Source organism: Coniophora puteana (assembly GCF_000271625.1).
Source record: "Coniophora puteana RWD-64-598 SS2 unplaced genomic scaffold CONPUscaffold_18, whole genome shotgun sequence".
NCBI lineage: Eukaryota > Fungi > Basidiomycota > Agaricomycetes > Boletales > Coniophoraceae > Coniophora > Coniophora puteana.
The window spans coordinates 769909-782356 of NW_006913070.1; the positions used below are offsets into that span (position 1 = coordinate 769909).

At 52.8% G+C, this 12448-nt stretch overlaps 3 protein-coding genes across 3 annotated transcripts; all 3 read right to left on the minus strand.

The window, feature by feature from the left end:
- Positions 1–1795: 1795 nt before the first annotated feature.
- CONPUDRAFT_159728 (uncharacterized protein) lies at positions 1796–4231 on the minus strand (the record flags this gene model as incomplete). Its single annotated transcript, XM_007776829.1, has 10 exons — positions 1796–1861; positions 1914–1940; positions 1990–2095; positions 2142–2318; positions 2368–2674; positions 2724–2952; positions 3004–3131; positions 3177–3784; positions 3838–3968; positions 4016–4231. 10 exons carry the CDS (start codon positions 4229–4231, stop codon positions 1796–1798), a joined length of 1995 nt encoding a protein of 664 aa, XP_007775019.1.
- A 228-nt stretch (positions 4232–4459) lies between these two features.
- On the minus strand, positions 4460–5609 carry CONPUDRAFT_159729 (uncharacterized protein; the record flags this gene model as incomplete). The annotated part of the gene is made up of 4 exons (XM_007776830.1): positions 4460–4485; positions 4543–5276; positions 5325–5419; positions 5469–5609. 4 exons carry the CDS (start codon positions 5607–5609, stop codon positions 4460–4462), a joined length of 996 nt encoding a protein of 331 aa, XP_007775020.1.
- Positions 5610–5952: 343 nt separating this feature from the next.
- On the minus strand, positions 5953–8583 carry CONPUDRAFT_40790 (uncharacterized protein; the record flags this gene model as incomplete). The annotated part of the gene is made up of 2 exons (XM_007776590.1): positions 5953–6321; positions 6370–8583. Coding segments are annotated over 2 exons (2583 nt in total), but the record flags the coding sequence as incomplete, so codon positions are not given.
- Positions 8584–12448: the final 3865 nt, after the last annotated feature.

The following is a 12448-nucleotide window of genomic DNA, read 5'->3' on the forward strand; positions in this document are numbered from 1 at the left end:
CGTCCCACTGAGGCCGACAAAATGACGGTGAGCACGCACCAATGTGGCCGGAAAATGGTGCTGGAGGCCTGTGTAACCAGCCCGACACGTCCGACTGAGGCCGACGAAATGACGGTGAGCACGCATCAATGTGGCCGGAGGCAGTGCTGGGGCCCTGTGTAACCAGCCCGACACACCCCACTAATGCCGGCAGAATAACAGCAGGCCAGCCGCCTCGACAGGCACCAGCTACAGTGGTGAAATCTCTGTGCTGGGGCAGCAGCGGCCGCATGCCGCTGGCCCGACATCTTCGGGCAAAATGACATGCCGCTGGCTCGAGGTCTTCGGGCTTAGGTACCTGCACTATGTGTTATATGGCAGTGTAATTTGCATTAGATCCATAGACGAGAATATAATAGAGCTTACCCGGTTGCTCGAACGCCCTTCCAAAGTTGAAATCCACCTCGAGCATCCCTGCATCGTTGTCGTCGTACGTCGGGCGGCGTATGTCTCTGTATTTACTGAGGAACCCGGACAAGGTGGATAAGGGAACAAGCGCCCTCATCGATGTCGCCCAGTTTAATCCGCGCGACTGCTAGACGACGAGGGGCATTTATATCCAGCGGGTAGTACCCTGGTTGCGGGTCACCCTCTCAAGCGGCACCTTCCGCTGGTGCCAAACTCTGCTCGAGGCTCCCTAGTGTGTCGTCTCCCTCACCCTGCATGCTGACTTGGAGGTGAGAAAGAGGAGGGGTATGCATGGGTATGTCAAATTCTCGGTCGTCCTCACAGCCATCCCAGAACTTCTGTGGAGCACGGCCTTGTAGCCAGCGACATCCACGACGTATCGTTTCGATGGCACGCGCGTATTCTGACAGGGTGTTGTACAAGTCTGCGAGGACGAGGACGTCGAGGAAACCGAATAGCTCGGCTTCACTCTGTGGCTGGTTCTGTGACGAACTATCCCCAAGGTCATGAAGCATCTATGGGGCGATATGCTCGACTGTAATATGGACTGGAGGTTGCGCCGAGGGCGGACCAAGGGGATAAGCTGTTTGATAGTGGTCGAATGCACGCTGGTACATCGATGCGCAGAGAGCAAGCTCGCCTGCGTCGATAAGGATCGACCGCAGTTCAGCGAGAACAACCATGTCGTGTGGGTAGTGCTTCAAAATTGCGGTGAACGAGTGTCGAGCCTAGGGTTTTGTGCGCATATACTTAGCTCTCCCTGGTCTAATGAAGAGGGACACAATGCGTACAGCACGTATCTCCAGCAGTTCCTTGGCGCGCGTCGCACGGCCCCAAAGTGCGTTGACATTTGAGGGATCGAGCCCTGTGAAAACACGCTGTGCAGGAATGTGCAACAGTCACTGAAAATATGCAAATTTGGATGCAATTGGGCCACGCAGAAATCTGCACGGGATGGCAACGTGTGGCTGGGTTTGCAGATGACTGCAATGCTGCTCGATGCCATCCTGTGCACATATCTGCCATTGCTGTGTGTGAGCATATTGCCAGATATTGTCTGATGTGTTACTGTACTCACCACGTAGCCACCGTCCCAATACAGCCGCATCTCTGTGCATACCATTTGCTGCATTCTGTATGCGCTTGGATGTTCCCATATGCATCAGTTCGGAACCAGATCACTCCGTTATAAATAGCAAATGCAACAGGATATCATTTTATGCAGAGCAGACATTAATAGTACAGGTACTGCCAGACGAGCAAAAATAGAACAAGTTTCATAATGAATCGCACCAAGTCCAAAATACTGCCATGTCACGATGGCGGAACATACAGAAAGATAACGTCCTCAGTGAAGAGGTCCTTTTGCAATTTCGGAGAGCTCGGTATGCGCAGTCCAGCTGCCCGAGTCGATCTGGGCGGAATAATTAGCATCAACCAGAGATAGTACGACGTATTACACGTACAAGGCGCCTGGATTCGCTTGTATACTTCTGTTATAAAGGTTAACGTACACCAAACTGCAGAGAAAAATAAACAAACCGATTTTGAAGACCTAGATAAGGCATCATAGTACTCCACAAAATCTTGCTCAGTGGCGGGCGCTCCGGTGTGCACCTGGTTGAGCCAGCGTAGAGCACATAGAACTCTAGAACTAATGTAAGCTCGGAAACGTAGAGATACTACACACGTACTTTCCATTCCGTGCTTTCCCTGGAGTCCACCCACCATCGCTAGCGTCGTTCTCCTTGTTCACTCCGGACGGGCCTGCTATTTCTGCCGGCACCTCAGCAGCGGCCTTTTCTTTGCCCTTGGAACTCCTAGATGTCGCTCCATCCTTGCGCGCACTGGCCTTTGTGCTGGCTTTAACACTATAAACTAGTTAGTTGATATGATACACAGAATGATAAGACACCTTACCCTGAGTTCTCCTTTGCCGCTTTCGCGCGAGACTTGAAAGCGTCGTCCGAGGGCATCAATGGCGTTGTCGCTGCTGGTTTCTTTGAAGCGGCTGCTTGTGCCGAGTTTACAGGCAGAGCGGTAGATGTATTGATGACAGGATGACGCGAGATGATACGAGGGGTAGGGATCATTCGAGGCAGTCTTGATGGAGCAACTTGTCGGGCAGTTGAAGCTGCAGACAACGTCTCTGTGTGTGGTGCAGCTATAACCGAGGGTTTGCGTTGAACTTGGGGCTGGGGAGCGTGCGCAGGGCCGGGTGCAACACCTGCAGCAAGCGTATGAGTAGCGTAAGGGGAAAGGTGGTAAACACGTACGAGATACAATGTCCCTGTCTGCGCCCGCAGGAACATCCTCTGCATACTCGAGCTGGCTCGAATGAATCGACATGCCAGAGGGGGTGGGAGAGACTTCGCGAGGGGGTGCCTCGTCAAAGGCCTCGTCGTCATCAATGGCCATGTCACGGCCATTGTCATCTGCGGACCCAATGTCGGGGATGCTGGCCTCGTCCTCCTCGACACCCTCATTGTTAACCATGTCAGGGGACTGCAGACGTACACTGTGAGTTTCGTCAGCCATTGCGCTGTTGGCGCGAACATTGCCTTCGACATTTGCAACATCCTCGTCTAGTGCTGACTCTGTCGCGTCTATAACCTCCTCATGAGCACCTAGCTCGGGGTAGCGGGCCGTCACTGGGTTGGCCACCACCTCATCTGGCGCAGGAGCTACTTACAAGTTAGTATAGTACTTAATAGATAACGCATACGTACTTTTACCCTTGGTCCTGGCACGTTTTGTTGCACGCGTGGAGCCTTTGCTTGCTGACGCTGAACGCTTCTTGCGTGTGGATTTGGAAGTGTCCTGGTCGTCAGGGTTATCGGCCTTGATTTTGAGATTGCCGTCATCGTCGAGCTTTGCGCGTTTGTAGTTGGGGAATGTTTTGCTGCAGAGAAACTCGAGTTTCCAGTCGTTGAGGCACAGCGTGAGCCACGGATACTTCGCGTACATAACATCGCGGATCTCCTCCCTAACGTCAAACGTCTGAACGCCCCAAGAAGGCAGTAAGTCGCCGCTCTTAGCATACCCAGTCCACATAGAGCGAAGCGTCAGTTTGATAGCGTCGACAGTCTCCCGGGTGATCTTCTCGCCAAATTCGTCCTCAAGATAAGGTGTAGCACCGTGTTCCTCATCGTCGCCGACCTGATCGCCGTCCCAGCCTGTATAATCAGTCCTTAGCCAGAACTCGACCTTAGGAAACGCGGCCTTGAGTTTAGCCAGGTCCTTCTCCTGGTTCCCGGTGAGAGGCACCTTGCCAAACGCAACGGGTGAAGCACCACGCGCGAGCTTGACAGATTTGACGAGTTTGGTGTATAGGGCACTAGACAACGATGTTAGTGTTGAGAGCGTGCGCATATATGCAAATATACTTACTCGGTGACCTCCTTTTGAGTCTTTAACGTGTCCCGCTCTGTTTTGACACCCTCAAGCTGCTGGATCAGTGACGAGACCTGGTCTTGAAGCGCGATGAGTTGTTGCTGCGGCTGCGGGAGGGAATATATGTCCTGTAGACGTTAGAAACCCATTCATCAATAGCCTCAGCCTGACTTACTTGACCAAAGTTCCAGTTGGGTTGGTTGAGCTGTCCATTGTTCTGAGAGTATCCCGAGTGCGAACGAGCGCGAGAAAGATCATCAGACCCAGAGAAGCCAGAGAAGCCAGAGTAGCCAGCCGATAGTGATCCCTGAGACTCAAAGAAGGTACCAGAGCCAGAGCCAGTGAAGCATCCGCCTGAGAGATTGGGAAGGGGAGAGGGCACCGAGGACATGGTGATCGATAAAGAGAAAGAGAGACGGGGACGGTATTCCAAAGTTCTTGCGTTGGTGTGCGCGGCTCAAGTGATGTACGTCACTTCACATCTATTATTATCGAGTCACGCAGTTAATTATAGTTCAACTCCCTGAATTCGCTTGCATGCACTCGCGCAATTGTATTCGTACACTCAAACATTGTAGTATACACAGCAGACAATGATTTTCTATTGTATGAGCTCGCTTTATCGTACAGTGAACCTTGTTGTTACTAGCTTTCCTAGGCGAAGATGAGTTGGAGAAAAGAAGTTCGGGAAAAGACACTCACAAGCGGTGTTGGCGCGGATGCTCGAGCGAAGAACACGAGTAGATACCGGCGCGTGCGAGGAACGACGCCGCTTCCTCGCAGAAGCACTTGTACCTGCATCATTTTCTCCAGCATTGTTTTCAGCCTCATGCGCGCGCTTACGGTTGACGTCCATAAGGGAAGTGTTCTGCAGGCCGTTGTATGCGAGAGTACGGTAGACATTCGCGTTGATGTGAACATCGCCAGCTGGAGTGGGTGGAGCGTCCATGAGAGGGGGCATATTGTTGTTGTTGACCATGTCAATCTTCATGCCGGTGACCAGAGCGCCCGAATCGTCTATGAGCGGGGGCATATCGTCATAGTCACCTGACTCGATCTTCATGCCGTCAATTTGAGTATTGATATCCTCGACCTTCACGCGGGCGGCATGGGCACGTTCATTGCGCTCGAGGAGAGGAGGTAAGAGGTCATCGATGGGTCCAGGGCCCGATTCGTCGTGTTCGCGCACTATCCTAGCATAGAGCTCCTCCCAGGACTCGAGTCTAGGAGGCGTTAGCCTGATAGGGTCGCGGGGATCCAGGATGTCAAGCGGACAAAGAATGGGAGGGCGATACCCGTCATCATCTGCTTGGCTGCGTCGAGGTCTAAAGCGAAAGCGTGGCTTGATGGAGATGAGGTCATCGGGGTTTGCCTCATAAGCAACATGGGCGCTGACAGGCTCAGCCATTACGTGGATTGGGTCTTGGATTGTGAGGCTAAATTACATCAGTTATAGTGCATATATGAAGGAAATCACCACGCACATAGACTTTGAGAGCTCCCCAACATGCTCCGAACTCGTGAGCAGCTCCTCCGCCAGGTAATCGCGCACATGAGCCTTTTGTCGAACAACAATGCTCTATAGATCTTGTATCAGAAGAATGGACTGGAGTTGAATATGCACGTACCATCTCGCGGGGTTCGTCAGAAGGGGGGACTATGAAGCGATAGGCAAAGTCGCCCATGGCGGCACCAAGACGAATGTTGGAGTCATCCGCAAAGTTGAGCATTATGTTGTCGCCCTGGAGCTTGATTCTGTGAAGAGGCATGGTGATACAAGCAGGTTTAGGCAGAAATAACGAGGGCGTGGCAGGCAATGATGAGAATTTTTTTAGTGGTAGGGCTAGATGCGTCTCAAACGTCCCTAGCTAGCAGCTGTGGCATGTTGTTGGACAGTGTTTATATTGTGGCGCTATGTGCCACAGTCATCGACATTTTGGTGTGCGGCTGTGCGCACACAAGTGATTGAGCTTGATTGAGCCTACCTCTTATAGATATACCCCTGACTACATACTCACTGAGACCAACTTCTGAATCGTAAATTGGACTGCTCAAGTAAGCACAAATAATACATGAACATAGAATCTACAGTTCCACTTCGTCGCCCCCAGGATCATCTTCCTGCTCAGGATCAGACTCATCTGGGCCGGCATATGTAGCTACATCAAATCCTGGCTTTTCAAGCATGTGAAAACGTGCTTCGGCCACTCCTGTGCTCGGAATTGTCGGGGAATGTGGTAACATACCGACCAGTGCTTTGATTTGAGTAACTTCAATTACTGTGGTTGATGCTTCACCTAGATGGCGACATGACCACAATGTCTGCGACGACCATTCAAGGAGATTGGGATCGGGATTCGAGTACGGCCAGATAAGAGCAACAGTACGGACTTCATTGGGAGCGTCGACGTGTGTAGATGGGAGGCGAACTTGTGTATAGTAAATCACCTCGCCAAGTCGTGCGTGGCCGTTGACCTCAAACTATGAATCGTAAGCATAGAACATAGGCAAATTGACAGGATGACTCACCCGTACATTCCGTGCAATGCGGATATTTGCATGTCGAGAGGCATTCTCTCGCCATGCACAACGAGTTATATGCCCGTTGGGTAGCTGCAGACGTGCCCAGCGACGAATTTTGTGTGGTTGGCAGCCCATGTATCGTGCAAGAGCGCCAAACTCTCTGCCTTTGGGATACATCTTGTAGCGGTCGCGGGCACGCAGTAATAGATATCCATTCCCCAGATCATTAGCAAGGGAGGAAACCTTGGTTGGAGGATCGAACTCCTTCATCATCCCCCGGAGCGCGTTCTTCATGCAGCGACGGACACCTTGACGTGAGAAGTTCTCGTACATCTGCGAGGGCTGTCGGATTTCCTGGCCCAAGTTACCTATTGTGCGCTCCATCGTCCATTGCGCGTAGCAGATGGGTGGTCCTTTTTTGATTGTCTCCTCAACTAGATGAGTGACTTGGTGAACACTTTGCCTTACAAAATGGAGGCGATCTTCACGGTGCCCATAGTAGAGGCGCTCGTAGTCTTCGTACCAAGATAAGAAGCAGTTTTGAGCTTCGCGAAGCTCGTCAAGTGTGATCAAGTGCTGACTGATGAGCCGAAATCCGCGAACAAGCTTGCAGAAATGTTTCCAATATTCTAAAGGTAAGAGCTCATAGAGTAAGCCAGGACACTCGCCATAGAACCAGATAATGAATTCCCAGGTCTTGTATCCAGAAGTGTGATTCTCCTTGACGTTCCGTGGCTTGGCATCAAGTAACCCAGGAATATGGAGCCCAAGAGCTTCGACGTCGAGGCCGTGAGCTGTCCAAACGTCGTCATCTAGAAAGATAGAAAACGGCCACAACCGAGGATCGTCGAAGAGGCCGTTATCAATCTCGCCTCGCCACAGATCGATATGCAGAGTTGCAAGCAGTGCTGCCAGATGCATTTGGTCGGGAGCAAGACATCGAGGGACCTCTAATGTATGCTCAGGCTGGAGACCGATGAGAATGCTAGGCTTGGTGATACCAGTATATCGACGGGCCTTGTCGTAAGCAGTTTCGGACCTGGCGGAGACAACCATCTTGAGATTCCGATAGTATTCCGTTGATGCTGCGGGTGGGAGATCCTGCACCAGGACAGTAGCGTGATCACTGCCTTTGACCTTGTATGTTGGCGAGTCCGGTTTTGCCAACGCAGGGTAGTAGGTTTTGCCGTGAGTTTTACGACGGCCACGGACTCCGCAATATAGGCGGCAGCCATTCTGACCACAGTGCCCGCACATACCGTTGAAGTAGACTAGTCCCGGGCCATCGGCTGTTGCAAGATAGTGGTGGACAAACGACGTGTATTGCCGCTGCTCCCATGCGTTGTATATCTCAAGGCCTTCGCGTTGGAGGGCAGAGACGTGGTGGTAGCCTGGAAAAAGGAACGAATCGACGTTTTTGGGCTTGTTGGGACCAGGAATGAAACCGCCGGGATAGACATACTGTTTCTTGTAGCGCTTGTCGGGTGAGTACTCAAGAATGACCCAAATGTAGATCCAACAATCGGATGCCTGAGACTCGAAGAGCTGTGCACCATCAAGCGAAGACATAATAAGGATGTCCTCGTCGCGTATCTTCTTCTCGAGGAGGCTTTGTATATAATCTGAGCCTGAGATGTAGTCATCGTAGACCTCGACGATCCGGTTATTAGCAATAGCGGCCTCAAGAACTTCGTGCGTCTTGAGGACACGATATGCAAGGTCTTCGGCACTCTGAGGATCGCGGTAGATAGCCTGGAGAAGTGGACCCAATAGAATGGTATGGAACTTGCGAGAGACAAGTTTCCCCTTGTGTTTGAGTATGTGCTGGTCGTAGCGATGCTTGCCACACTGAGAGCAACGTAGATCATCCTCGAGTGGACCTGTAAATGCCTGACACGAGTCCCAGCACATGTCATGTTGGACAGACTCGACGCCAGTTATTTTTGCAATCAGTTTCTCGACCGCGTCGAAGTGAAGTAAGTCCTGCTCAGCCACATTGAACGTTTTGATCTCAGATGCACGAACCTCTTCAAACGCTCTGATAGATGCGTTCTCGAGCGCAAAGTAGTTGGTGATGCTGTGCTTTTGTAGAGGCGAGAGAGGTTCTGGAGGCGTATGCGGAGGGTGACGAAGTCGGTATAACACTTCTTCAGAGAGTTTTGCCACAGGATCGTCCAGCCGCGCCTCCCGAATGCATTTGATGAATTCGAGAGCAAGTTTGCATTTGCGATTGCTGGCGAGGCGGGTGAGTTCATCGACATCTATGGGATCAAAAACTCTCGCTGGCTGTAGCTCTACAACAAGGCCGTACCGGTCCTGCTTGTGTATGTATATATTAGCTGCCAATCGATCACCGAGATAGTTACTGTACCTGATTGGCTTCAACTTCCTGATCACCTTCCCTATCAGATTCACCATAGCCGTTATAGCCCACTTGATCAGATCCCTGTCCATCAGCCTGAGAGTCCTCACTTCGAGCACGTGTGTTACGAGTCAAGTCAGAGCGATAGCCTTTGTCAGACCGATCAGAAACCTGAGATCTTGAACGTTTCCCCAAAGAGCTAGAGCTGTCCGAGTCTTGATTGTGCTGTTCCCGAGCTCCAGAACGTCTAGCCCCAAAGGTATGTATCACGTCCGAGTAGACCTTGTTTATAAGCTCGCGATCGCCTTTACTAGCTGTCCGAATATATTCGCGTTCTTCTGATGTCCGAGCCTTTTGGAGATGTCGCCTGAAAGTTCGTTCAGATACAGAGTGTCGTTTCCCCCCAAAGTAATAGGGGCATATGCATTCGATCCGCTTCCCGCGAGCCATAGAGGATCAGCTAGTCCGTTGTCGAGAAGAGAAACTGTACTGAGGTAAAGCTGTAGGCAGTGTTAGACTAGTATCAGATGAAAGCCTAGTATTATCGATTAGCTCATTGGTTGGTATTCTGTAATTTCATAATGGTCGCTTCGCTCTGTCCATCTTCGCCTGTGTGCAATGAGAGGCAATCCGATCACGCATCCCACCTTTGCACATCAGCACATATTTCGCAACCAAGTTACACTGATATATTTCCTAATCTAGCACGGGACCGTAGAGGGTAGGGTATCGGTGGTGATGGGGAGTGTGGACGACATGGTAGAGCAATACAACTTGATTCAAAGGCAGGATGCGGGGCTCATAACCTTTTGCAAGGCTATGACTACAGCAACAGCACGATCTAGACACAAGGTCAGCTAACTCAGTCGTCGTGCGAGGAACGAACGCTAGTAATGTATTCACCTAGACACAAGGTCAGCTAACTACAAAGGAGTGTAAGTATGTGTATAGGTACGTCGGAATAGAATAAGTCTCACCTCAGTCGTCGTGCGAGGAACGAACGCTGAGGTGACGGTAACTAATTGTCTGGTATAAGTGCAAATCGGAGGAGATGCTCGGTATCGTACGGATCAGGTTTGCCGGACAGAAAAGCAAGGAAAAATCATATGCTATCACGAAAAGGAATGTCATGGAATACGAGGGAACGAAACGAAACGAACGTGCATGATATGTAACTGACATCTGTCAAATGAGCGACACGAAAACGGGTATATGCAAAGAAACAGGGCGTGGTAGTGCACCCGGCGACACGACGCCAGCGCTACCGTGACATAGACGCCGACATCGGATCCTGCTCGCGTCAGCCGATACACGCGTCGGCGTGCGCGACGCCTTGCGAAATCTAACAATGGGTCATGGACAGCAGGCGCTGTACTGCTATGCAAAGCTGTACAGCCTCGATCCCCTGTGAAAACACGCTGTGCAGGAATGTGCAACCTTATGCAGTTAAGCTTGACGCTAAGGGATCTAACTGGGCCATTTTCTCGATACGCTTCCAGACCGCTGTCGAGGCCAAGGAGCTATGGTCGTTTTTTGACGGCTCTGCTCCGAGGCCAGGTGTCACGCCTACACAGCTGGCTGCGACTGTCTCTGCCGCACCGGCGTCATCTGTGCCAACAGCAGGAACTCCGTCCCTGCCGACAGCGTCCCCTGCACCAGACACTGCGGAAGTTGAGAAGTGGGTGAAGAAGGAAAGTTTGGCGAAGAACCTGCTCCTCGGACGTGTCCCCGATTCAACCGTACTCAAGGTCCGTGCACTCCCCACCGTTGCGGCCATGTGGGCCAAGATTGTGGAGGAGTACACGAGGAAGGGGGCGTACGCTCAGACGGAGCTACGCTCGGAGTTCTTGAACTCGAAGTGCTCGAGTGGTGGTGACGTCCGCGTGTGGCTCGATGGCCTTCGGACCAAGAAAGAAGAACTCGCATCCGTCGGCGTCGAAATCAGCGACGCCGACTATCGGTCCACTATCATATCCTCACTCCCTAAGGCTCTCGCCAGTTTTGCCTCTGGCCAGCTCACAGCTGCTCGCCTCTATGCTCCCAGCAAGACGATTGACCCCGACACTCTGATCCTCGTTATTGGAGAGGAGTACGAACGCATCAAGCCGTCGGCGAGCGGGCGCGCTGGTAAAGCAAAGGACGACGACGAAGCCATGGCTGTCGGTCCTGCCAACGCGCGAGGCAGCAAGAAGGGTGGGGGTCGGGGACCAGAGTGCTGGAAGTGCAAGGAGCGCGGCCACATTCGGCGCGATTGCCCGAAGGCAAAGAAGGCTGCATCGTCTTCTGACGCTGGCAAGAAGGGTGCCGACACGGCGAACGCGGCCGTTGAGTCCGACTCAGATAGCGACGCAGCTTTTGCGTTCGCTGAGGCGTCCGACCTGGGAACTATATCGTCAGCGTACGACAGTGATGACGTCGTCTCCGTGCCCTCAATGGACGGTTTTTCGGACTGGGACACCGTCTCGTCATTCACTGATGATGACGGGTACGACACGGACGGCTCCATGCCCGAGCTTCAGCTCGTCTCCGACTCGGATTGGGATTCCGACTCGGACGTCGAGAGCGTTGTCGCCGACTGGAGCGACGTTGCCGATGACCTCGAAGAGGCTGCCGATGACATGGCAGCCGCGTCTATCGAGTCGGCAGAAGAGAGCGCGGCGGCTGCGTCACGATTGCCAACCACGGAGCTGTACGATTCGGGAGCTACACGTCATATCTCTCCTCACCAGGCCGATTTTGCGAATTTCACGCAGATCCCACCGCACCCGTTCGCCGCTGCAAACAAGCAGGTGTTCTATGCGACGGGCCGCGGCGACCTCGTTGTCGAGGTGCCAAATGGTGTCGACGTCTCGAAGCTGCGCCTCACAGAAGTCCTGTACTCCCCAGAAGTCGGCTACACCCTCGTCTCTATCGGGTGTCTTGACAAGCAGGGCTTCGAAGCAACATTCGGCGGCGGCAGCTGCACGCTACGCGGACCCGACGGTGCTCTTATCGGTCAGATCCCGCGCACGTCGAAGGGCCTGTATCGCGTCATTCACGACAGCGATGACGCAGCGGGCGCAGCCACTGACGAGGTGACCATGATGGAGTTGCACCGCCGCATGGGGCACATCTCCCCGAGCGCCGCTCGCAAGCTCGCGCTGGATGGGCTCGTCACTGGGCTCCGTCTTAGCGATGCGCCCGACGAACCCATGTTCTGCGAATTGTGCGTGTACGCGAAAGCGACGCGCAAGCCTATTGCCAAGGCACGCAGTGGGGATCGTGCCGAGCATTTCGGCGATGAGGTGCATTCCGACGTGTGGGGTCCAGCGCCAGTCAACTCTCTGGGAGGTCGTCGGTACTACATCAGTTTCACCGACGACAGCACAAGGCTCACGTACCTGCACCTGCTCAAGCACAAGAGCGATGCATTCGATGCTTACAAAAGTTTCGAGAGCCTTTGTGAGACCCAGCACGGTGCGCGCATCAAGACCCTGCACTCGGATCGGGGTGGAGAGTACCTGGGGAAGGCTTTCACTTTGCATCTAGCAGAGGCCGGTACCAAGCAGAAGCTCACTGTTCATGATACACCTCAGCACAACGGTGTTGCGGAGCGTCTCAACCGCACTATTCTTGAGCGGGTTCGGGCTATGCTACACTCCAGCGGTCTCCCACGTTTTCTCTGGGGCGAAGCAGCGCACCATGCCGTGTGGTTAAAGAACCGGAGCCCGACGACGGCACTGA